The sequence below is a fragment of the Euphorbia lathyris genome, chromosome 1, assembly GCF_963576675.1.
Source record: "Euphorbia lathyris chromosome 1, ddEupLath1.1, whole genome shotgun sequence".
In the NCBI taxonomy this organism is placed as follows: Eukaryota; Viridiplantae; Streptophyta; class Magnoliopsida; order Malpighiales; family Euphorbiaceae; genus Euphorbia; species Euphorbia lathyris.
The window spans coordinates 12,212,847-12,240,239 of NC_088910.1; the positions used below are offsets into that span (position 1 = coordinate 12,212,847).

A 27,393-nucleotide genomic window follows, 5' to 3' on the forward strand; every position below is an offset into this window, starting at 1 on the left:
GGCGGATGCATGATTACGCATCACTCGCAAAACCCTTAGGGTTAAACTCAAAAAACACATAAATGTGTTGCCTATTAAAGAAAGGCGGATGCATGATTACGCATCACTCGCAAAACCTTATGATTAACCTTATGATTATATTATTTTCGAAAGAAAAATAATAGAGTAAGGCATAAAATTAAGCGAATAAACGAGTACTCAAAAATTGCAAAAAGGGTTTGGCCACCCTAGCGAAAGCAAAAATTACTATGAAGAATTACAAGTATGAAGTCGGCAAAAGGCAAGGATCATACATGAAAATAAAGTGACAATAATCGCATGTATAGGCAAAGCGGCAAGTGAAAGAAAATTAATATATACGGGCAGTTTGTTACATACAAAAAGTCCAAATATAAATTAAACTATGCTACAGCTTCCTCTCCTTCACCCCTATTGCTTTCCTCGCCTCCAGCGACTCCCTCATCTCCTCTAGTGGGCGGATCTACTTCAAGCGAATCCTCAACCCTCGAATCAATAACTGCTTCAGAGGGCGGTACCTCTTGCTCAGGCTGAGAGATGTCCTGCGGTGCCCCTTCTTCCGCATTCCGGGTAGGGATCTCGCCGATAATTGGAGATTCCTGAAAACTCTTCCAATCTAAGAGGAGCACCTCATCCATATCAGCATCCTCGGCTTCCAGCTTGTCCCACTTCTCAGTTAAATCCTTTTCAGGGATGGGAACCTTGGGGCGGTTAAGTACGAGACCCTGATGTCCATGCTCATAAGCGGCATGAATCCACTCCCCATACCAGTAGATGCGGGCACCGTCTTCAGCCAGAATTTCCTCAGCCCTCTTCTTTTGTGTCTCCTTGGAATCAGCTAGATCATCGAGGGCCTTTCGCAACTCATCGGACTTAGCCTGAAGAGATTTAAGAGCCTCCTCCTTCTCGCTCACAGCCTTCTGAAGGGCGCCTTCTAGGACCTTCACCTTCCCTTGGACATCATCATAAAGCGACTTCTGAGTCGCCAATTCAGTACCAAGACCTTCCAACTCCTTGGCTCGCTCGGCATCCCTTCGGAGAATGCCCTCAGCGAAATTGATAATCTGCATATAAGACGGCTCACGAATAAAAAAGGGCGAATAGAAATAGGCGGTTACAATGGACGCAAGATCCTTGAAAGAGAATGACAAGAAACAATATACCTCTACAGAACGCTTCTCGATCCCCTCCACAGCGGTAGGGAGCGGTACTTGTTCGCGCACACGGGAAGCAGAGGGAAGCCGCCCGAGGACATTGCATATGGAAGAGACAATGTCCTTGCAAGAAAAACTCACGGCCATGCCAAAGGTCCTAGTCCACCATCCGCTGATGTCGGGAATTGGCTGCAAAGGCGTAAAGAAAAATATCAAGAGAACAGCAGATAGCTCATGAGGAAAAAAGTAGCAATATAGAAAGAGGGAATAGATCAAGATACCTCGTGAATTGGGGTACTGCTCTTTCCTTTGGATGAGGCGGATACGGGTGTACCGCCAACAGTAAGGGACGCGGAGGTGTTCTTCTTCTTGGGACGAGAAGACTCTGTATCCGCACTTATCTTCCGCTTCCTCGTCAAAGGAAGATCCTCGGAGGCAGAAGCGGGACCTTGTGAAACGGAGGCCCTTACAGGAGAAGCCGCCTCAATGGAAGGAATCGTTCCTCCAGAAGAATCCGCCCCTACAACGGAAGCGGTTCCCGCCATCCGCTTCTTCCTTCTCGCTAGGGCTTTAGCCTCCCGATCTGTAGCGATTTGAGATAAAGGATCACCCCTGCAAAGGGTTAAAAGAAATCATCAACTTGGAAATAAAAAGTACCTTGTACAAAAACGCGATAAGGGATATAGACCACGCGATCCCCCTCGCGGTAGGCAATCGCTACTCGGCTCCTTAGTATATGGAAGGCCTGATCATATGTCCATACAAAAGGAGGGGTACTCTTCAGGAACTCGATGACAGCGGATTCTTCCTTGCTGGGGTAACCGAAGTTCAAACTCTTCACATTGGGCCGGCCCCAACGGCGAAGGAAGTTCAGATTTCCCTCATTAAACTTGATAAAAAAAGTAAGAGCGATCCCACTCGCGGATCTTGTTCAGCTTCTCGTCAAAACCATAGTATCCGCTCTGGCGGATGAAAGTGAAATATCCCGCCGAACTCTTGAAATGATGAAGCTTGGAGAAAATTTTGAGCGAGAAAGGAACCTCCAAACAATCCGCCAGAAATTTATCCAGGGTCAAGTCGGCCCATCCGTTTGGATGTAACTGCCCGGGTGCGATTCCGTAACCGCCGAGGACGGAAGCAATCTCATCCGCCAGCGGATAAGTGAAGCCGCAGATAATTTGGGCGACGAAAATGGTGAAATACCCCTTTAGGTAATCGCCCGGTCCTCTATCCTCCCCGGGAATGATGGTCTCGAGACCTTGGAGCCAAGGATATTGCACCCGCAAATCCTCAATGGTCTCGCGACAAACTAGGCTTCCCGACCTATCCCTCTTTGGTAACAAACGGGGGGTTGGGACAGGTGGCGGAATCAACTTCTTAGGGTCAAAATCTAGACCCTCGTCGGTTGTATTCGCCAGATGGAGGAAGTCAGCGGGGTGGGAATCAGACCCATGAGAACTGGTTGAAACTTCATCAACCATCTCATCAACTTCATGAGAAACCTCACGGACGTAGTTCTCATCGAACGGTGCGAAGTCGAGGTCGGGGTTCGACATGTTGAGGAAAAGAAATAAACAGAAGTAAAAAGCCGAACAAGGTACAAGTTATGAAGAGGAAAACTTACATGGGAAAGACAACACAGAGAAGTGACGGAAATAAGAGGTCAACGCCGGAAAAGATGACGCCGGAAAAGAAATAACGAAAGAGGAAAAATTCACAAGTTTTTGAATTTTGAATAGACAAGCAAAAACGAAGCGTCCCCTATGAACAGACCCTAAAGGGCTCTTGTATCAAACTAAAGGGGAGGCATGTGATGACCCGCGAGGCTAAACCAGGTCATATTCATTTCGCAGGCCCAGCCCATACTTAGACCCATGGTCTAAGATCGGATGGGACCCGAATAAAGGAAGCGGACGCAGCGAGTAACCGCCCCGAATGGGACCCGAATAAGCGGAAACGGGTGAAGCGAGTAACCGCCCCGAATTCCTAAACGGAGCATCAAAACTCCCACTCAAAACCACGTTCGTTGCCATGAAAGCCACGAAAGGGACATGGCCTAAAAAGGGGGAACCGCCCTCAGAACGTGGCCCACTAAGGAGTAACCGCCCTCGGCGGTTACCTAAAAAACACCTATAAAAGGCCTTAAGAACAAGGGAAAAAGGTACGTTCACATTTTTTGCCCTACAATATTATTGTCAAATTACCAACCCTCTTACAAAAACTGACTTGATCGTCGGAGAGTTTTCCCGGAGATCCTGTCTCCGGTTCTGTTCTGCAGGTAACTCCGGCAGGGAATATCAAATCGGATCCGGCAAGTTATCAGCATCATAAGGAGTAGTGGTGGGCAAATTGATGACAACAAGCTGACCATCCCCATCTGAAGTCAACCGGAACCGGAACTTTCCGGTGGAGAAATTTGTCTCTCGTAGCCTAGAACTAAGAAAACTCCCACCTCTTTCTAGTTTCTGTCCAGGCAACAATGTATCTCTTGGATCGTTGAAGCTCTGCCATAACGTTTCAGCTGCTCTATTTTTAACCTGGAAATTTCCTGTATCATTCATCAAACCATAGCCTGCTTCTCCCACACTTACTCCAGAGCTCCATATCTCTTTGCCTTGAGGATCAGTGAGCAGTAGCCCACTTTCAGAAGTTAGCTCTAGTTTCGATCTTGTTGGCGCCGGATCATCTCCATTTGCATACCAGACAATGGTTTCGTCTGGGATTTTGTTGTACCAAATTGCAAGCAAGTAAAGGTCCTTCTTCTCAAGCTGCTGAAATCCAAAAGCGAAATCCCCAGAAGGAGAAATCCATGGTTCTTTTGCATCATCATCCCCTGCTATGAGAGAGCTGCCCACATTTACTTGGCGTCTGTTTTGAGCAAGCAATGAACATGGAAACAAAAGCAAGCAAAGTATAAGAAAAAAACAAAGAGCTGAAGACTTTTTCGTATTACTATCTGTAAAGAATGAATGAAAAAATTTCTAACTAAATATCCAATAGGAGTTACAGCTGAGTCAAAGTTACTGAAAATTTCTAAGACTAAACAATTTCAAACATTTAATTAACTAATTATATACATTTGAATTGTTCCATGTTCATGAATTGAGTCAATTTTTCTTTTTCTACAATAAAAGGAGTTGATTTTTGTGTCACTTCTGATGTGGCAATGAATGAATGTTTTAGTAGAAGTTTTATTCTCTTTCCAAAAGCGTGTAGACAAAGTCAAGGGTATGTTCTGTTCAAGTTTCAGTGACCGATACCCTTGAATGTACAAGGAAAAAGCAGGATTGAGAAGATTCTAGTGAGAAATTGAAAAAAAATCAAAGGAAATAAAGTTAATTGTTCACAATTGATGAAATCGGACTCCACGGAGAGACAGATTTTCATGTAGTTGAGGCAGATTAGGTTAATCGTGACGAAAGAAACGAACTAAACCAGAAAAAAATGTAGATGATTGAAAAAAGTTCTAACCTAATCGAGGCTGGAAGACTGTTGAGGAGATTAGAGATCGGAGGAATGTCCACCGACGACGTAGCAGATGGAACAGAGACAGAGAATTTCACCGAAGACGATAAACCAAGAGAGAGAGAACAAGCACCGACGTGATCCGGAAGGGAGACGATTAGTTCGTCGGAGTAACTTCACAGCGCCTTTCGTCGAAGTTTGATGAGAGAGCATTTCGGGGTGAATTACACTCATGGCCACTGAAACATATTTTAACATTATGGTCACCAAACTTCAATTTTTAATTGTATGGTCATTAAATTTTATACTCTCTTCTTTTACACAAGTGACCATTCAAAATAATAAATTGAAATGATATTCTAAAAAAACTTTAATTTTTGAAAATTTCCATTTTGAAATCGTGGTATTTAGCTAGTAGAGATAAATTTTCAAAAAATGTGATTTTGGAAAATAACAAATGTAATTTCATGGTAAATATTGTTATGAATAATTTTAATTCTTGAATATTTTCATTTTAAGATCGTTAACAGTGATTTTGATTAGTTAGTTAAAGTTGAGTGATTGATAAAGAGTGTAAAGTTTAGTGGTCATATCATTAAAAATTAAAGTTCAGTGATCGTATCGTTAAAAATTAAAGTTTAATAACCACAATGTTAAAATAGATAAAATATAGATGTAATTTACTCTCCATATGGGTGCCCGTTTTGGAGTTAATTGCATCCACATGATGGTGTTTTGGATCTTGCTGGAGTAAAATCACCGATAATCGAATCGAAATTTTGGGTTGGGTTGATTATTTTTACTCTCTAGTTCAGTTCGATTTTCATTAGTTATATTTTGATAATCAGTTATTGGTTCGATTATTTCGTAAAAATATATAAGGTTAACCAAATTGGAACCGAAGTTTATATGAATAAAAAAGTTATTATTTTATTTTATATTCAATAAACCAAATTAAGAAATATATGTGTTAGGTTTTGAAAGTACGAGTTCAACTTCAATGAAAATGAAATTCAAATTTATAAAAAATAGTAAGGTTTTTTTATAACTAAATATATCCTTTTTATAAAAATTTGTAATTTTAAACATTTAAATCTAATTTAATATTTTGGTTATTCGATTGGTAACCAAACGAACTGAAATTTTTCGGTTTAATAATATTCAGTTACCACTTATATCAAATAGTATATATATTTAGTTCGGTTAACCAATGACTGAAACAATACTCAATCCTAAATCCTAGTTTTAGGTACCAGAATGGGAACTTTAACGCTACTATACTTTATTTTTAAATATTTAAACTCATCAAATTTTACATTTTTTTTTTTCTGTGTAGTAGTTTTGATCAAATTCTAATAATAACAGTCACTAAAATAGATACGTGGACGACGTAGACAATTTTTTCACGTGAACTAAAAATTAAAACAAAAATAACATGTCACTAAATTTAACGGAACACATTTATGTTATAAAACAATTGACCTAGACATGTTCCATTTTATAATCCAAATCAAGTCGTTTAATTAAGTTGGATTTGGTAACAATGTTATTTTTTTTAGAAAACATTAATCTATGTGAATTTTTTTTTATAACGTATTGTCCACTTATCCATTCCGGTAACTATTATCAGAATATGATTAAAATGAGATTTTCTTTCGTTTTGTAATGTTTAAAAGCAATCTTTAAATTTAGGGTAAATTTAAAAGTTATCTTTAAATTTCAAATAAAACCCTTGTGGTTTCACTAATTTTCAGATAAAGGACTGTGGTTTACTTTTTATCAAAACGGGAATTGAGGTTTCGCACTTGGATTAATGCTATTAAAACCATCTTTAACGACCTGAAAATGAAAATTTTCAAGAATTAAAGTTGTTCAATGTAATTTTTTTTATGGAACTACATTTTCGATTTTCGAAAATCATCTTTTTTAGAACTTTCTCTCTCTAAACATTAACTTTCTCTCTCTTTACCAAACATCATCTAAATAATCTCAAAATAAAAAAGTTGAAGAATTAAAGTTGTTTAGAATATTAGTAGTTATTAAAATATGTCATTTTTAAAGTTGTCAATGGTGATTTTAATAGTATCAATCGAAAAAGTCCTTATTTTACTAAAGTTGAAAACCTCAATCCTCGTTTTGACAAAAAGTAAACCACAGTCCTTTATCTGAAAATTAGTGAAACCACAAGGATTTTATTTGAAATTTAATCTTAAATTTATTAATATCTTTTTCGTTCAAACAACAAAATAGAAAAAAACTATAAATGCTGTGAATCAACACAAGCCAACAATTACCAAACCAATCTTCACACCACAAAACAGACAATCTGTTAGGAAATATAACGTCATATGCGCAGCGGGGAAAAAAATTAATTCTCTTTCCTTTTTCTCGTAGGATCAGTTAATCGTTATTTCATAGGATAAAGATTAAAGGTATGTACCTTATTCGATCCGTTTCAAATGAAGTTCCACATAGATCATGAATCTTTTCACTGAACTTGATCAACCCAAAACTTAAACGTTCTTTGATCAATCTTGAATCAGACTCACATATAGATTGCCTCTAATAATATCCACACGAACTAAGAAACAAACGAACGAACTACATAATTGTGTGCATGCTGAAATCTATAGTGTATATATAGTTCTTATTTCTTTTTGTCCAAAACAATTCTCAAACCCTATCGGTCGAGGTCAAAATTAGTCCAAAACCTCTCGGATGAGATCATAAATGTCCAAAATCCTCGACATCAGTCAATCACCGACCCCAGTCGATCAACGAATCCCAATCAGACCAAGAGGTAACAAGCGACGGTCCGAAAAATGGTATGCTCGGATTGTCATCCTCCAACTCCACGTATGTCATTTACTTTAACATATTTTGTGTCACGTCTGTGTCTAAAATTTATTTTGATATAGATTTTGAAGTATTAATTAATTACGATATATTATTGGGTTAAATTTAATTTGTTTAGGTGTAAATTAAAAGTTTTGAATAAGTTTTATAAAAAGATAAAATTAAAAGTGCTAAAATTAATATTTTTTCAATGTCAAACTTAAATCTATATATTCTTATTTGTATGTTCCAAGTAAATATCAGATTATTTTATTAAAAAAAAAACGTTCCATGTTAATAAAATGAAGTAAAACACTTGTTGGAATTATACCAATTATTCAAAGTGTACACTTGTCAAATAATTAGTTCAAATGCTATACATAAATGACACTTAATTCAAATGCGATATATAAATGACACTTAACATATTATATTTTTGATTTGACATGATATATAAAAGGAGAGGGTGGTTTTCTGGAAAAAGAAGGGAAAAAGGGGAAAAAAAAAGGGAAAAGGGTTAAATTCTTCTCATTTTTAATTTTGATAAAAAATGTTTTTGGAAGGTCGGGTTAGAGTTTTTTTATAGACTCGTAGGAAACAGATTTTCATGGAGAAAAACTTATCTATTTTATGACGGTGTGAACCGGTAGCTGTCAACGGATCACAGCGATGATTTTTCGGTGACCGGCGACGACATTTCGATAACAATATTTTAAATCCAAATTATTTTTAAAATGTTATCGGTATGATTTTGAGTAAGTTTGGTTCTAGTAGTTTCGTTAAATTTTAACAGATTTATAATTTATCGCCCATGGGTTACTTCTAAAATTATAAATTTTAGACTAGTTGTCCTTTAGATTTATTAATGTGAAATTCAGTATTAATCGACTTTTAGCAGCGTTACGAGTTTAAACGTATAATGAGTCGAAAATAATTACATTGGTTTAAAATTATTATCTCGATGACCGAAAATAATTCAATAAGAATATTTTAATTATTTTAAATCTTATGAATAAAATATTTTAAGCAAAAGTTAAAGTTAATAAATAAAAGGACTATTACTGATATTTTCCAATTAGATAGGTATAAAATAGAATGCAAAATTGCTACAAGAATTTGAATATAAAGTTAGTACAAATAGATTTATGCTAATATAACGAGTCTAATGTTATATTCGGTCTAAAATAACGTTATCGGTTTATATTACACGTTACAATTCCGGTGAAAAGCGAGAATAGTACGATAAAAGTGTTTGGTTTAAAATTTAGATATTTGTGTAATATTTGAGTGACCTTAATTCTTGGAGTTCGGTGAAATTATCAAGCTATGAAATTTTTATGGATTTTGAAGACTGTATATATTATTTAAAATATTTGAATATTTTGTAAAATAAATAGTTCAATGATTTATGATTTCGATACTTTCGAATTGAGGTCGAGGAAAAGGAATTTGATGATTTGATGTGAATTGTTTTTGGATTGAAAAAGCTATTACGGTTATTGTTATTATTTATGAGATTTGGATTGAAGTCCAAATATGATTTTTATGTTGTGATATTTTGAAAGATTTAAAAAAAATGGTTTTGTCCATCTAGGATTGCCTGGGGTAGGAGTTGTAAGACCATACCTAAGGGCGGTATGGCCAGAGTGCACGACTGGTAGTCCTAACGTTAGGCAAGGCGAGATATGAATGAGATATCTCGATTATTGATATGATTGATGGTATGATAAGCTACACGGGTGGAATTCGAGGATGGACACACACGTAAATTTTGTATTACATTTTAAAAATGCTTGATGATTTGAAATATAATGTTTTACGTTTGTTTGATAAATTTAAACGTTTGGTTTGTTAAAACGTTTATTTATTCATGAACTAGATTTGATAAAACGATGTTCGATTTGATTCGTTTTGATAAAACGATGTTCGATTTGTTTCGTTTTGATAAAACGTTATTTGATTTGATTCATTTTGATAAAATGATATATATATATATATATATATATATATATATATATATATATATATATATATATATATATATAATTATATAGTAATAAAGTGAAGTATATAGTTAAATCATTAACGTGTCGATCAACGTCCCAATAAGTTAAGAGGAACTACCTAAGTTAAAAGAACTACCTATTAGAACTAATAGGTAGAACTACGTGGCTTTGATTCCCGGTTTAAAGATTAAAAGATATTCGGGATACGTAGAAAGCTTGATAGAATTATCAAGTTCAAGCTAAATAATTAAATAAAACTTTAGGTAGTCCAAATAAATTTTTATTCGTAGAAAATCGGTTCGACTTTTTGACTTACGAACGTCCGTTATCTTATTTTCCCTTCATACCCGATGCCGTTTAGGGTCGGGTGTGACATTTTGTATTATGCGTGCTGCATCTGCAAATATTTTTCAAAAGCCATTTGTTTTCAATAAACGTTGTGCTTCACAAAATATTTTGAAAAATCTCATGCACCTCACTTTAAAAAAAATGATAAAGTAGAGGCAATTATAGACACTAGAGTCGGAGAATCCGTGATGAAAACTTATGATAAACGGTTAAAAACGGTAAAAACGATTCATTCACGTAAAAAGAAAAATAAAATTCTAAAACAAATGATAGACAGTTTATTCAAACAAAACCGTCGGGCTCGTGCAAATGAACCCCAAGCGGGCGGACCCGTCGAACCGGCACGGGCCTGTACGAATAAGCCCATCGACCCGATTACGGGCCTATGCAAGTGGGGTGTAAGTTTTGAATTTTCACTTGCACTCTCGGTGACTTTCACCTGCACTCAAATGAGTAACTGTGGGAGGATTTTGTCCGGACCTAAACACTGCCGAAAAAAATGGCAAAAAACATCCTGAGGCCCCTGATCTTTTATCTTTTGGTGCATTAAGCCCTCGATCTTTCATTTAGATATATTGAGCCCCTGATCTTTTATTGTTTGGTGCATTAAGCCCTCGATCTTTCATTTAGACACATTGAGACCTTGATCTTTCATATATGGGTGTATTAGGCCCTTCCATAAATCAATTCATATATGAGTGTATTAAGGCCATGTTTGATTTAATTGTTAGCTAATAGATGTTGCTGTTGATGTTAGTTGTTTGCGGTTGTAGTAAGCTGTTTGTTATTAGCTGTTTAATTAGGTATGGGTGGACAAATAAATATGTAGCTATGTGTGGACATATTAATGTTTATTATGTATTCAGGAAACTCTATATTCTATATATATATAGAGTTGGGTGATTGTATGTGTAAGTTTGCAAATAAAAAAGAAAAAGGAAGAGGAGAGTCCGTAATATTGTATCCATGATTAAATACCAATATTAGTCCTTTTTTTCTCAAACTTTTTGTTATCTCCAACAAAGTGGTATCAGAGCCATATTACGAGAGTCAATCTTCCGCCAAACAGACCCTATAAAAAATGTCAGACGGTCTCAAACTTCCTTATCAATACCCTCAGCTCACCAAAACCAATTATTCAAGTTGGTGTATTCGAATGAAGGCGTTACTCGGATGTCAAGATGTCTGGGATATTGTCGAAAAAGGCTACATAGTCCCAGGTAACGACGCAGTGTTGACACAGGCAGAAAAAGATACTCTGCAGAAAAATCGCAAAAGTGATCAAAAGGCGCTTACTCTCATCCATCAAGGTTTTGATGAATTAATGTTCGAGAAAGTAGCTGAAGCTACCACCGCCAAACAATCGTGGGAAATCCTACGAGTTTCTCTTCAAGGGGAGGAGAAAGTTAAAAAAAGTTCGTTTGCAAATGCTGAGAGGAGAATTTGAGATGATGAGGATGAAAGAGATGGAGACCATTAGTGATTACTCATCCCGAGTAAAATCTGTCATAAATCAGATGCGGTAGTATGGAGAAAAAATTGAAGAGTCCAGAATTGTTGAAAAAATTATGCGATCACTACTACCAAAATTTGATTACGTAGTGGTGGCTATGGAGGAGTCTAGAGACATCAGTGAAATGTCAGTTGACGAAGTTGTAAGGTCATTACAAGCACGCGAGGAGCGGTTTGAAAAACGAAGAGAAGATTTCGTAGAACAAGTCTTAGCAACGAAGATTGTGTTTAAAAATGGCGAAAGTAGTCAGTCCGGTAGAGGACGCGGAAGAGGTCGAGGAGGAAATGGTAGAGGACGAGGACGTGGCAGAAGTCAAGGCAGAAATGAAAACGGCAACAACAACAATGACAGAAACACTCAATTCACCAGAGGTAGAGGAAGAGGCCGAGGATGAGGTCAAGGAAGAGGAAACTGGAGGCCGAATGAAGGACACGACAAGTCCAACATTCAATGTTACAATTGCTCTAAGTACGGTCACTACGCGGTGGAATGTTGGAGTCCGCCTAAGGAGGTAGAGGAGACTGCCAATAATATTCAAGATGAGGAAGTAACTGGCACTGTGTTACTTACCTACGAAGGTGAAGAAAATCACGAAAATAATATATGGTATCTTGACAATGCGGCAAGTAACCATATGTGTGGTGACAAAAAGATGTTCGTGGAGCTCTATGAATCTGTCCGTGGTAATGTTGTATTTGGAGATTCCTCTAAGGTTCCTATTATAGGCAAATGAACAATTCTTTTTCGGCTCAAAAATGGCGCTCACTAGTTTATTGATAATGTTTATTATGTTCCCAATATGAAAAGCAATATTTTGAGTTTGGTACAGTTACTGGAGAAAAATTATGAAGTTCACATGGTGGATCGGAAACTACTCCTTATTGGTCCCTTATAACGTTACAAGTATAGTTCCAAGGGGGGTTAGGAACTATTTAAACTTTTTCTAAGTTAGGGAAGACTTCTTTTCTTAAGAGAAAAGGTTTTAACAGCGGCGCTGAGTAAACAGCAAGATACTGGCTTAGTCAACTGGTGACTAGGTCAGTTTCTTGACTTGAGCCAGGAGATAGCACTTAGAGTCTATTCCTGAGCTCAGATGTTTGATGCGCACAACTCAGCTTGACCTCTTTACTTGGTCAGTTTTTGGTTATTTAAGCAAGCAATATATATAAGGAGTTTAAGGTAAGAAATGCGTTAATCAGCAGATTTATCCAGGTTCGGCTTCTAAGCCTACGTCCTGTCCCCGGAACACGTTCCGAGCTTTCGAATCCTCTACTGAGCTCTTTAAAGGTAGAGCCTCAAACCTTTTACAATCTTAGCAACTGAGTATAACAAGAGTACCTTCCTCTATACCTCTACTCAATTCTAATCTCTCGCTGAGTACTATAACCGAGTACTCAGCCTCTCCTTTCTAATCTCTAGAAATGATAAGTGTTTGTCCTAAACAATGATTGCTAAGACACCTTAGATGATTGAATAATCACTCTAGACTTTTACACAGAAGATATGAAATTTAGTGTAAGATTGCTTTGCTTTTTGCTTGCAGAACTTGCGTAGAAATTTGGTCAGCGTAATGGCTTGATCAAGTTCTGTGTTGAATGAAGCTTCTAATGGCACTATTTATAGAGACGTATGGACATCGGTCATTTCGAATTTCGAAATAACCGTTGGAGGGAAATGGCTTCCTGTCGTTGTCATCCTAACTTGCTCAGAGCTCTCGGCCAATCAAATTTGAGTATCTTATGTCCTCGGTCAGCTTTTGGTCAGCTCGGCAGAGTGTCTCTCCATTTATGGTAATGTCAACAAGACAGCATACTGTGTCGTCTGAACTTTACCCAAAGTGGAAACACTTTGTCTGGAAGTTTTCCTTAGCCAGCTGCTGTCTTGTACGCTTTGTCGAAACAACTCAGCAGCTTCGTTCCGAAGTTGTTCCCTGAAGGTCTTCTAGATCATTCTTTCGCTGAGTTGCATTTTGTCCATAACGACAACGTTTTGACATTCACGGGCCGAGTTGTCTTGAATCGTTTGACTTGGGCTTTGACTCTTGTATTGGGCTTGGGCCTTTTAATCCTTATGTCTTATAAGCAATCTTTAACTCAACATTGAACAAACACATTAGTAGAATAAATCAAAGCATTTAAACTTAGTGTGTTTAGAATATGTTTTTAATTATACTTAAACAATTTTGTCAAATCAAAATTATGTGGAAATGTGTTTCAACAAACTCCCCCATTTTGATGTTGGCAAAACTATTCAGCGAAGAACTCAGTATTGAGCTCCCCCATGATAGTTGACCTAATATAACATAGCAAACTCCCCCGTAAGGGTTGAGCTACTGACTTAGTTTTACTCTAAACAATTGAAGGTTTAATCGAGTAAGTCTAAGGTCAGTTTTCAGATATAGGTCAGCTCATGGAACATATTCTATTTTACTCAGTGTTTAAGCGGAAGTTATACCATTCAGAGAGCGCTGAGTAATTTGTTGTTCAATGAGTTTTATAAGACAATGTTATATAAACATATAAGTCAATGTCAAACATGTTATCAGCATTAGGTACAATCAACAAGTTTTATAAGCATTTAAACATGGTTGATGTTATTGAAGATACATAATGATTTAATACTCAGCATCATAGATAATAACTCATAACTCAGTTTTTGGATAAATAGATGCAAGTATTTGATATTACTAGAAGTAGTCAGTGTTTACAGCAAAAGAAAAAAAAAACATAACACATAGAGACTACAAACACATAGCATAACTGAGCTAGCCTAATTTCTATTTCTTTCTCTTTTGCTTAGACTGACTATGCTCATGCTATGTTCTAGCTTGGTCTTTCTCCCCCGTTTTGTCAGCATCGGGAGGAGGAATCCTAAAGGCATCGGTTAAGACGGCTCTGGTCAGTTCTGTGGACAGCGCTTTAAGTCTATCGGCGCTTTCATTGACACCATCAAAAATAGCCACTCCATTATCTGAGACCTCGGTGGGTATATTAAGTTCAGCAGCGCTGATCATGCTGACTGTGAAGGCTTGAGATTTGCCTATCCAGGTAAGTGCATCGGTCAGACCAGCAACGACTTGATGGAATGTTTTAAATAAGGATGTGTCGTAGTATTGACGCTGAATATTTGTGTGACGTATGTGGTTGAAGGTTTGTCTGGTGATAGACAGCATTTCATTTTGCTTCATAGCGTCAGTATCCATCTCTTGCTTGTTCAGATTCAGCAATCGAACGGCCTCACCAATTTGCTCCACTGAGCACTGAGAATAGGAAACCATTTGCTCGTTGGTTTTGATTTGCTCGGTGTGAAGCTGAGCAAAGAGCATTTTAACTTCATCCAAAGTAGCATAGCGTCTGTTCGCAGCTGACAAAGTCTGAACTTGTTCTTGAAGAGCGTTGAGATGTTGAACTGTTGTCAGCTGGATCTCAGCCGGCTTTGCAATGGAATCCTGCTTAGCTTGCTGTGCTTGAAAGGTAATGATGATACTCAGCAAGTCCTTGAATCCCTTAACTTCGTTGAGAAGCTGAGTTACTCGGGAGAGCTGAGTAGTCTCAATAGTAGAGGACCCAGCAGCAGGAGGAGTAGTTTGTTGAAGGTCTTTGATCAATGTCTGCACTGAGTCGATGATTCGTTTACCAGACTCAGTGACATTTATGTAGCTTTGAGAGCCTTCATTAAGTTGTCCAGTGACATCAGTATGACCGGTTGGAAGAGGATTAAGTGGGATGACCTGGTCAGTGGCTGTAGTTGTGTTTTCAATCTGCACTTGGTTAGATTGGGAAAGAGTTTGATTGGCAAAGATGTTGAGTGGAGAGGAAGTAATCCGGATGCTGTCGGTGCTAACTGAGACAGGAATGTTCTGAGTCAGCACAATGCTTGGATTGACAGCTGTTGAGCGATTTCCGCAAGTGCACGGTTTCGCTTATAGTAATAAAAATATCGATCCCACAGAGATACGTTTTTTAACGAAAAACTTATTTTTGAATCTTTAATTTTGAACTTGTTAGATTTATAAAATGTAAATAAAAGTGAAAATTGGATTAATTGAATTTAGGAAATTTATTTGATTGAATTTGAAAACTTTGAGTATTTGAAAATGCTGGAATAAGATTATATATTTAGAATAAATCGATTGTTAGAAAGATCTTCTGATTTTAAGGATGAATTTTACAAAACAGGAACATTTAGAACTTATTAGAAAAAGGAATGAATTTGTTCATTTGCATTAAGCAAAGAAAACAACTTAAACTTTGTATTATTATGATGATGAAATAAATGACGGAACCTCTAATTAATTGGCTTTGAACGCGATAAACCCTTTCGGGATAGTTGCCCTTACTCAAATTAACACTCTTTCGAGATGATAATTTGCCTAAGTGTTCAACAAAGTTTCCTTGTAATGATTTTGAATTCAAGTGCATATTAATGAAAACACCAGCCTCACTTATATTGGATTGGTTACCATAAGTGCTGCATAACGATTTGTCGAATAGAACGGACTTTATTAGATGAAATGTAAATTGATACAAGTTTACAGAGAATAAGGAGCATCGAGTTCTTCGAGGGCGTGCAAGTGAAGGGCTTGATCGGTTCCGCTTCCTTGGGTTTCCTAGGAGGTTGTCAGGCTCGGGGGCGAACACTTTACTCAATCTTCTCGCTGTAACTTCGTAATAGGGATTCGGTCGGCCACTACCATGATGCAAACTAAAACTGGAACAATGTCTAAACGCTACTGAGTTGTAATTAAACTATAAACAATATGTGTACCTCATCTTGTTTTGTACAGAATCTAATTTCTAACTCTCGAAATGTTTTTACTTAGAACTTCGACATAAGTTCTACGCTCTGATTTCTATATCTATATTATAGAATTTCATTACACTTTTTTATCAACATCAACTCTTTATTTATAGATGTTGAAGGGTTGTGTTTGAAGTGATGTATCCGTTGGTTAAGAGTCGTGTCCGTTGTGAAAGGACGTCTTTATCCACTTGAACGAACGTGTTTCTTGGATTCTCAGCATGTGTTAAATGCTCTTGGTGAATTTTCTGCACTTACCGAGGATAGTAATCCACGGCCGTGAATGACGTAGCACTGAGCTGAGCGACGGACGAAGGGGAGAATTGGTTGTACCGCGCGCGTCGCGGCCGCGGGTCTGGGATCCACTGTCGCGGCCCGGCAGGTTTTCTTACTTCTTGCTTTCGTTCGTGTCCTCGACTTAGCGCTTCGATTTACGTCGTCTTTGACTCCTTTTGTAGGGCTTTTCTTCTATTTTTGATCCTTTTTCGTTCCTATTTGGATTTTACCAAATATTCAAGTACCTTGCAAGAAAGAAAGATATTCGAAAGTAAAAGTAATCTAAACAGATATAAATAACACAAATTCGTAATAAAAATGATGTAAATGTTAATGATATTTTAGGTATATTTTGGGCTTAACAAATCTCCACACTTAAACTTTTGCTAGTCCCGAGCAAAATTTCACTGAACTTATTCTTTAACTAATCTCTTTATGAAAATAAAACATATATCTTTGTGTTTACCTTTTAAATTAGTTAAGCCGAAAAGACTAACTTCGTATGGCAAATTTATACGCAAAATATCAAACTAACTTAGTATAAATACGATATATCATTCGTCTTGTATTTCAATTTTTAAATTGAAGTATTCGGGACGATGTAAGCACGCATGTTATTGAGTTTTCCATCTCAAGGCATTTCAAAGCACCAAACTTCCTTTCCCAAACTTGAATTATTATATATGAGTATTTAGTTTAATTTATTTGCTTAGTTACGCCCGTGATAAGGGTGGTCTCGATCGTAACTTTATATGTAATTGTTTTGTGTTCGCTTAAGAGGTACCGACCATGCCATGGCTGGACGCAATCGTTACTTTAAACTTTAAACACGCTTAATTTTTCTAATTTAAACGTTCCTTTCATACCTCGATCGTGATCAGGGTAGTCGCAACCGTGGCCAAAAGTACGCTTTACTTATTAATTTCTTCCCTTTCATACCTCGATTGTGATAAGGTTGGTCTCAATCGTGGCCAAAAGTTAAGAATATGATTTATTGATTAATTAATATGAATTGGGAAAAAGAAAATTAGCACATTCATCCTATATTGACTTAAAATTCAACATGTATTATGGCTATAGTTTCCTTAAAAACTTCAATTGGTGTTAATGTAAGACAAAATCAAAACCGAGCTAAAAAATTGTTAGTTCAATTTAATGCCTATAAACCTAATTGAAAATTTAAAATAAGATTTATTGTATCATGAATTTCATGATATGAAATAGAGATTAAAAATAAAGAATTTTTACTTAAATACATTCACTCGAGACAATTTTACTTAAAATCGTGTCGAAGATTTGTGAAAAATATTTTGAAAAATATTACCCGTATAGAAATATTTATTTCTGTCGATAATGATAACCTAAACATAATCATAAAAATTTTAACTTATGATTAATTTAAAAATTTTTTTTTTAAAAAAAAAAAAATTTGCGTTGCAATATAGTTAAAAAGTGTTGCAATATATATGTTGCTTTTATATTTTGAAAAACAAGTGATGCATACATTCATTCATTCATTTGCATACATTCATTCATTCGTTTGCATAAAATGATATATGTATATATCTCCTCCCACACTTAAATTGGACCATGTCCTCATGGTTGCAAAAATGGAGATAAAACACTAAAGATAAAACAAACGGAAATAAACGAAAGATATAGCAAAAACATTCATCATAAAATTAAAGTGAAATTAGAAATTGTACGAAACATAATAAATATAAAAATGTACGAAACTGAAATTGAAATGAGATAAGATAAAAATAAAAGATAAAACCTAAGCATGTGGCGGGGAATCCGGAGGTGTTGGTGAAGTTTCCACATTTCGGCGTCGGAAAAATGAAAGCATCCGATGCCGAGTTGAACGATGCGCACGCCTCAAAGTATTGAGGTTGTCATTCATCACCATATTGTTCTCCACCAAATCATCAATTCTCAAATTCATTTGTCGATTATTTGCATTGATTTGGTTCAAAATCCGCCTTAAATCCACCGGATCAGTGTCTTGGGTTGTTTGGGCTTGTGGGGCAGCGTCTCCACCTTCCTCCGCTCCTTCTTCGTCGGTACCTACATTATGAGAACTAGAAGCACCTCCACCCATAGTGCCACGAAGATGTGCAATACGGGTAGCATACGAAATAAAAACAGGAGGAGCCGTAGAAACCAATAAATGAGCCCGCTCAAGAGCCGCAATGTCCAAAACTGGAACATATCCATGGTAGGTGGACATATCAAAAGTATCCAATTCATCCCGTGCCCCCAAAACAATAGCGGTGATCAAATTACCGAGAGGGACTTGAGTGGTGTGAGCCCTCGAAGCACGATACAAGTTGTCAAAAATCATTCCAATGCTATCAACCCGTAAACCCTTGAACAAACAATCCCAAACAAACAAATCCCGGACTTGAATCTTCGAACTCTCAACACGACCAAAAAGTGAAAAACTCAAATACTTGTGAAAGAAGAACACACAATTGTCCTTAATCAACTTGCTTGAAGTGTTCTTAGAATCAAAAGAAGTTTGGTCAGACAGAGTTTGCCAAAAAGAGTTATTATCAAAATCCCGAGGCTTATCATAAAAGTCACTAGTAAGGAAACCAAACATGTTACCCATAGCCTCATAATCAACTGTATAGGTAATACCCTTATTCCGAAAAGAAATTTCAGTCCTCTTCTTGTTCATTGTTAAAGTAACCAAAAACTCAACCACATACTCTTGAATTTGTGGAAAACGCATAGAAGCAAAAGTTTCCCATCCCAAAGTTTCAATAAAAGCAGTAATTTGTGTAGAGAAGTTCAACTTTCTTACCGAATCAAAGTCAAGAAACTGCATATCCACAAACTTACGATTGGCGTGTGAAAAGTGCTTGAAACGGCCAACTTCTTCTTCAGAATGAATGTCGAAATAAGCCCCACAACTAACCCTAAGGCGATTAGCCTCAGTTACAGCTGGCTTGTGTCCAACACGCTTTGCTCTAGGCATGGTTGTGGTGTTTATGTGTTATGAATGTTAGGGTTTAGAGAAAAAGATGAAAAGAGATGAAGTATAAGTGTTGTGGATTCTTGAGGTTGAAAGGTGTAGGTGATTGAAAAGGGTAATGATGAAATTGGGAAGAGTAAAAGTAAGGTATTGGGAAGAGGTAAGAGTAGGGGATTGGGTAAATTGGAGGTGATGTAAGGTGTGTGTAGGTAATAGGTATATATAGGGTTTGAATAACAAGGTAAATAGTTAGAGTAGAAATAGGAATTGGAATAGGTAGAGGTGAAATAGGAAGAGTAATTAATATAGTTAGAGGTTGAATAGGAAAAGGTGTAAATAAAGGATGAATAGGAAGAAGAATAGGTATAGGTTAAATAGAAAAGGAAAAGGTATAGGAAGAATGGAAAAATTGGTCTAAAACCGGACCTGGAGTGCCTGAATTACGCGTGTCGCGGTCGTGGATGTATATCCGCGGTCGCGGATCGCGTTTGTCAACCAACATATCCTCTGAAATTTGAGAAGAAAAATCTGAAGTTACCGAGAATCCAACATTCGCGGCCGCGAATCGCGCTGGGCAGCAAATCTTGTGTCTGAAATTTTCTGGAATTTTTCTGATGTTACCGTGGAAGCGCATCCGCGGTCGCGGATCACCTCGTGGCTACCCAAATTCAGCTTATTTACTTCATTTCGTGCATTTTATTGATAAATCCTATCCTGAACTCCTTAAAAATGTCATCTGTACTGAAAACATAAATGTAAAACATTAAATGATAAGGAAAACCAAAGGTTTATCCTTATTAATGGAAAATTAAAATAAAAATTGTATTAATTAATGAATGTTAAAATTATGAATATGAAAGGTTTGGAATTAAAATTAAATGAAGCATTAATGTGCATTTATTAATTGAAGTTAAATGAATCTTATTTAAGGAACTTGAAATGTAATTATTAACATTTAATTAGTCATGAATAGATTAAGTTTGCAATTAATTGATTCAATGGTCTAAATTCATGAAATTAAAATGCAACCATATAACCAAAATCGAAATATAGTGCAAAAAGAAATTTTATTTATTAACATTTATGTACATATATTTACAAACAATATAAAACACAAACTATGCTAAAAATTCGTCCCTTTTAATCGGGATTTTCTTAGCCCTATATCGTTCTATTTTCAACTGCACGAAGGCTTGTCGTTCGGGTGCAGAAAGAAAATTTGGTCCTGATCGAAAAACTCGCTTCACTAGACCTTCAAATTCTAAAAATTCATAGTCTAGCATCGGGAAAGATTCAGCATCACTCCAAGGAACAGAAATACTTCCGTTGGTCCCTAGTATTATTCCACATATAATATTCCCGAACCCAACCTTCTTAGCCTTGGATCTAGATGCGGCAACAAGACCCTCCATCAGAATTTTTGAAGAATCAACCACGTTGCCTTGAAATATATCGCCAAGGACATAAAGATCAGATTCTTGGACGACACTACTGAATGTGCGACCGAACAGGCTGTGACTCAGAAACTTATGCAAATATAGTATAGAGTTGGAATAGAAAGACTTATTATAGGCAAGTTTTGGGTGGAAAGGCCAGATACCGGTGAGCATTCGCCAAATATCAGTGGACGTCATATCTCTTCCATGATGGCGTTTGGTAGCATCCTTCAAAGGAAAACCAAACCAAGCATGCAATTCATGATATCCAAAAGTGAAAGTTTTGCCATCCCGACGAAAACTGAAACGCACACGACGCTTGTTAACAAAACGCACAGTGCAGAAAAACTCTAACACCCAGTCTCCAATTATAGGAAACTTCATATCGACAAATCTGGTCCATCCTAGTCGCTCCATGTAACGACTCATATCTTCCTTAATTCCTAATTGATCATTAAGAAAGTCATCCATGTACAGCATTCCGATAAAGAAAGTGTATCGAAGTTTCAGGAAGCGCCTTCCCTCATCGTGATTGAAGATAGGAAAGTTACATCCATAACGCTCTGATATATCCACATGTTTATTGCGTGAAGTAATAACTTTCTTAGATGAAGTGTTTGAGGAAGCCATGATTTTTGGAAGTGTAAGGAAGAAAAGTTCTGAACTTAGTGTTTGGATTTTATGAATGGTAAGAAAATCAGAGATAGTTCTGATAGAGATGAAAAAGAAAGTGACAGAAAACTGGACCTCTAGTACCTATATATAAGATCCTAGGACGAAAAGAGGTGTTGTTTCGAAGTGAAAAGGCATGAAACAAACCTTTTAGAAATGAGAAAAACTTAGTGTTTCATTCTGAATAGTTACAACTGCTGAGAAAAGGTTCAATCTGGGCAAAATTTCCCCCGTGTCGCGACCGAGGATGCTGACCCGCGGTCGCGACACGCTGATTTTCCTGCGAAAATCAGTTGTCAAAACTCTAAACTCCTGATCCTCTACCGAGAATCCTCATCCTCGGTAAGTTCAGAAATTTTTCCCTTCAATTTTCAATCAGAATTCTCAACTGAGAATCTGAAATCCTCTACAAGTCCAGAAATTTTCCTGACTTCTAGCCATGCCTAAATTCTCAACTGAGAATTTGAAATTCTCTATAAGTCCAGAAATATTTCTACCTCATTTCAAATATGTGAATTCTCAATTGAGAATCTGAAATTCTCAACTGAGAATCACTGAACTTTCTAATTTTTATGAAATTCCTAAAAATTAATCATGACTCGAATATATTTTTTTATATATCTAAAATTCTAATAAAATGATATAATCTAAAACAAAACAAAATATAAAATAAAAAAAATAAAAAATAAATAAAAATAAAAATAAAAATGAAAACTAACTATTAGAAAAATAAAATGATTTATATGTCAGGAAATCTTGTTACGAAACTAGTTCCTATTTCGGAAATATTTTCGTAATAGATTTTACATCGATTACCGTTAACTTTGAAACGCTTACCATTAGTTTCCTCAAGTTCCAAAGAACCATAGTCGAACGTTTTGACGACTAAATACGGTCCGTCCCATCTAGACTTAAGTTTTCCCGAAAATATACGAAGCCGTGAATTGAATAACAGCACCTTATCTCCAACATTAAAGTGTTTGACTTTAATCTTGGCATCGTGCCATTTTTTCACTTTTTCTTTATAAATCCTCGCATTTTCATACGCTAGATGACGTAACTCATCTAACTCATTTAAATCGAGCAAACGTTTCTTTCCTGCTTGTTGTAAATCAAAATTAAGTTTTCTAATAGCCCAATAGGCTTTATGTTCTAATTCAACTGGTAAATGACATGCTTTTCCATACACCAAACGGTACGGAGTCATTCCTATTGGTGATTTAAATGCAGTACGGTATGCCCATAGCGCATTATTGAGTTTTTGTGACCAATCTTTTCTTGATGACGAAACAGTTTTCTCTAGAATCCATTTGAGTTCTCTATTTGAGATCTCCGCTTGACCATTCGACTGAGGATGGTATGGCGTTGACACGCGGTGGCGTACTCCATATTTTTTCATAAGCATATCGAAATTCCGATTTATGAAATGGGTACCGCCATCACTAACAACGTACCTAGGACAACCGAATCTACAAAATATATCGTCAAGAAAAGTAATAACTACTTTAGAATCATTCGTAGGGGTTGCAATTGCTTCAACCCACTTCGAAACATAGTCAACGGCTACTAATATGTAAGTTTTACCATTGGAAGGTGGAAAAGGTCCCATGAAATCAATTCCCCACATGTCGAAGATTTCAACTTCCAACACGTTTTTGAGGGGCATCTCATCTTTCCTTCCTAAATTTCCCGTTCTTTGGCATTTATCACAACGAGTAATAAATGAACCAACGTCCTTAAACATTGTAGGCCAAAAGAAACCACATTCTAATATTTTAGCTACCGTTTTATTAACTCCATTATGTCCTCCATACGAGCTGGAATGACATTCTGTTATTATAGATTCATATTCATTTTCTCCAACACATCTCCTAATTATCCCGTCACCACATGATTTAAATAGAAAGGGATCTTCCCAATAATATTGTTTAATATCGAAGAAAAATTTCTTCCTCTGTTGGGGAGATAATCCTTCCGGAACGATATCGGTTGCAAGATAATTAGCAAAATCTGCATACCATGGTGACATGATACTTTCTACATGATAGAGATGTTCATCGGGGAAATCATCTCGTATACCGACAGTTTCACCTATAGGACCGTTTTCATCTTCTAGTCTTGATAGATGATCGGAGACAAGGTTTTCGACCCCTTTTTTGACTTTAATTTCTATATCAAATTCTTGTAACAACAAAACCCATCTAATCAGACGCGGTTTTGCATCTTTCTTAGCAAACAGATAACGTAAAGCTGCATGATCTGTATAAATAATAACTTTAGATCCTAATAAATATGACCTAAACTTATCACATGCAAATACTACGGCTAACATCTCTTTTTCTGTTGTTGTGTAATTTAATTGTGCACCGGACAATGTATGACTTGCATAATAAATAACATGTAATTTTTTTATCCTTTCTTTGACCTAAAACACATCCTACTGCTAGGTCACTTGCATCACACATGATTTCAAAAGGCAAATCCCAATCGGGTTTAGCAATTATGGGCGCACTGACTAAGGCTGTTTTCAATGTTTGAAAAGCTTTAATACAATCTTCATTAAAGTCGAAGGTTGAATCCTTCATAAGTAAATTAGTAAGTGGTTTGGAAATCACAGAAATTTTTTTTATAAATCTTCTGTAAAAACCTGCATGTCCTAGAAAAGATCTTACTCCCTTGACAGTTGTTGGTGGGGGTAATTTTTCTATTACTGAAGTTTTTGCTCTATCCACTTCTAATCCCTTTTCAGATATTTTATGACCTAAAACAATTCCTTCGTCGACCATGAAATGACATTTTTCCCAATTTAATACCAAATTCGTTTCTTCGCATCTAGAAAGAACTCTATCTAAGTTTTTTAAACATGCATCAAAAGAATCTCCATAAACTGAAAAATCATCCATAAATACTTCCATGATATCTTCGATGAAATCATTAAAAATTGCAGTCATGCAACATTGAAAAGTTGCTGGTGCATTACATAAACCAAAAGGCATTCTTCTATATGCAAATGTTCCATAAGGACATGTGAAGGTTGTTTTATCTTGGTCATCCGGGTAAATATATATTTGAAAGAATCTGGAATAACCATCGAGAAAACAATAAAATGCATGACCGGCTATCCTTTCGATCATTTGATCGATGAAAGGTAAAGGAAAATGATCTTTCCTAGTTGCCTTATTTAGGTTCCTATAATCTATACAAACCCTCCAACCGGTGGTGGTTCGCGTAGGTATTAATTCACCTTCATCATTCCTTACTACAGTTATACCTCCCTTTTTGGGTACACAATGGATTGGACTAACCCATTCACTATCCGAAATAGGATAAATGATTCCATTGTCTAAAATTTTAGTAATCTCATTTTTGACTACTTCTTTCATGTTCGGATTTAAACGTCTTTGTCTATCCGCTTTAGGTGGCTTATCTTCTTCTAAGTGAATCCTATGCATTACAATACTAGGATTAATCCTTTTTAAATCTGAAATCTGCCATCCCATACTTCCTATTCTATTTCTAACAACTTCTTTCAATTTTTCTTCTTGATTTTCTGTTAATTTGTTAGAGATGATTATAGGTAGAGTATCACTTCCGCCTAGGAAAGTGTATCTCAGATGGTTTGGTAGTTCTTTAAGTTCTAATTTAGGTGGAACTATTACTGAAGGCGGAACTGGTCCATCTTCTCGAATCAAAGGCTCTGGGTCCTTATCTTCTAATTCTTCGCCCATTACAGGTTCTATTATTTCTTCTCTTTGAACAATGTCATTAACACATTCTTCAATTAAATCAAGCTTCATACAAGCGAAATCCTCCATAGGATATTTCATCGCTTGATTCATATCGAACTCGATCTTATCGTCACCTATTCGTAAAACTACTTTTCCTTCCGACACATCAACTAGAGCATGTCCCGTGACAAAATCAGTAGGAAAAATAAATTTGTCAACGTTTACCAAAACGTCTTCAATTATACCATATGGTCTTTTAGTGGATTGATCCGCTAATTGCAAAACCATATTGGTACGCTTGATGTCTTCTTCTAATCCTAATTTCTCAAAAATAGACAATGGCATCAAGTTTATACTAGCTCCTAAATCACAAAGACAACTTGGGAATTCCATATTTCTCAAAGTACACGGAATGGTAAAGCATCCGGGATCTTTGAGTTTAGTAGGTAATTTGCTTGATACTATCGAACTACATTCTTCAGAAAGTGAAATGGATGAAATTCCTTCCCAACTAATCTTTTTTGAAATTAAATCTTTCAAGAATTTTCCATAGTTAGGAATTTGCGTAATTGCATCCATGAATGTTAAATTTATATGTAAATTTTTAAGTTTATCTAAAAATGATAACAGTTGTTTATCATGGTCCTTATTTCGGACCCTGTGTGGAAAAGGTGGCTTTGGTACAAAGGGTTTCGGATTAGAGTCAATTGGTGTATCTTTTTGTTTTAATGTATCTTCTTTGGATTTTGGTAAATCATTTCCAGGTAAAGTTGAAATTCCGGGCATTTCCGGACCTAAATAGTTTTTCCCCGATCGAAGAGTGATAGCCTTAACATGCTCTTTCGGATTTTCTTCCGTTTGGCTGGGAAGACTTCCCTCTTTGCGGGATGAAATTGATTTAGCAAGTTGTCCAATTTGAACCTCCAAATTATGGATGCTAGATGATTGGTTTTTGATAAGATGATCGAATTTATTTTCGATCCGTTTAAAACCATCGTCTTGATTACTTACCTTTCCATTCATAGCATCTATAAATTTGTCGATTTTTGAAGATAAAGTGCTAATCGTATCTCTTGTTTGATTTTGATAATTATTTATACGATATTGATTAGCATTTGCATTATTATTATTATTACCATCTTTCCAGTTAAAGTTAAGATGATTTCTCCATCCAGGATTATAAGTGTTAGAATAAGGATTAGTAGTTTGGTTTTGTCCTTGGACAAAATTTACCTGTTCTATCTCGTTCATACCTTCGTAGTCAATGTCTCTCTGGATCGGATCATTAGGATCACATGGTGCCATAAATTTATCAATTTTGTGCGATAAGGCAGAAAATTGGGCTTGTAACATTGCTACAGGATCAAGATTCATTATACCTTTAACCGATGATGTACATGAGGATGATGGTTTCGCCGTTGGTATATGTCCACGCTCTGCGGGCCACATACTGCTGTTGATTGCCATTTCCTCCAAAAGTTCTCTTGCTTGGGCGGACGTCTTCTTCATAAATAACCCTCCAGACATAGCATCTAATGAACCTCTAGTCGTAGGATTTAATCCATTATAGAATGTCTGCATTAAAAGTGCATCTGGCAATTGGTGGTGTGGGCATAAACGTTGAAGTTCTTTAAAACGTTCCCAAGCTTCATAAAGAGTTTAATTATCATTTTGTGTGAAAGATGTCAACTCTTTGATGACTCTTGCGGTTTTTGGTCCCAAGTTTCAAATGTTGCAGCAGGCATAGAAGTTAACCAAATTTTTGCCTTATCCTTCAAAGTGAAAGGAAAGAGGCAAAGTTTGATTGCTTCTGCTGTTACATCAGTAATTTTAAAAGTGTCACAAATTTCTAAGAAATTTGTCAAATGTGCATTAGGGTTTTCGTTAGGCAATCCGTAAAACGTTACGTTGTTCTGCAACATATTAAGCAAAGCAGGCTTAATTTCAAATTGATTTGCGTTTATACGGGGTCTAACTACACTATTAGTTACACCGGCCATTCCTGGCCTAGCGTAATCCATAAGTGTCGGTGGATCGGCCATGATTTCTGGCTGGACTACTTTAGTTTTTAAGGGTGTTTTGTCTTTGTTTTTGTTGTTTTTCTTGTTTTTCTTAAGTGTTCTTTCAATTTCTGGATCAAAAGGATCTGGTGGCGTGCCCGA

The 27,393-nt window shown here is 36.5% G+C and overlaps 1 protein-coding gene, 1 non-coding gene and 1 pseudogene across 3 annotated transcripts; 1 reads left to right on the top strand and 2 right to left on the bottom strand.

Moving 5' to 3' along the window:
- Positions 1-19,398, bottom strand: part of LOC136216944 (G-type lectin S-receptor-like serine/threonine-protein kinase LECRK4) — a 31,017-nt pseudogene extending 11,619 nt beyond the window's left edge.
- Positions 325-3,639, bottom strand: LOC136221958 (uncharacterized). 2 transcript variants are annotated; one of them, XM_066009442.1, is made up of 4 exons: positions 1,830-3,638; positions 1,454-1,755; positions 1,182-1,361; positions 327-1,082 (listed from the first exon to the last, which is right to left on the bottom strand). In XM_066009442.1, the coding sequence occupies exons 2-4, from the start codon at positions 1,715-1,717 to the stop codon at positions 402-404; spliced, it is 1,125 nt and encodes a 374-aa protein (XP_065865514.1). In that variant the 5' UTR covers positions 1,718-1,755; positions 1,830-3,638; the 3' UTR covers positions 327-401. The 2 variants fall into 2 exon arrangements, with proteins under 2 accessions (XP_065865511.1, XP_065865514.1); XM_066009439.1 differs by having other exon boundaries at positions 325-1,082; positions 1,454-3,639.
- Positions 19,399-26,828: 7,430 nt separating the features above from the next.
- On the top strand, positions 26,829-26,935 carry LOC136216157 (small nucleolar RNA R71). The gene has a single exon (XR_010683148.1). It is a non-coding gene; the product is annotated as a small nucleolar RNA R71 (small nucleolar RNA).
- Positions 26,936-27,393: the final 458 nt, after the last annotated feature.

Bases quoted from the DNA above. Each gene is read 5' to 3' on its own strand.
- LOC136221958 (XM_066009439.1), bottom strand. From the start codon at position 1,717: ATGGCGGGAACCGCTTCCGTTGTAGGGGCGGATTCTTCTGGAGGAACG. The intron at 1,362-1,453 runs GTATCTTGATCT...ACGCCTTTGCAG, and splicing joins GCAGTACCCCAATTCACGAG to CCAATTCCCGACATCAGCGG. The intron at 1,083-1,181 runs GTATATTGTTTC...TCTTATATGCAG, and splicing joins TCGAGAAGCGTTCTGTAGAG to ATTATCAATTTCGCTGAGGG.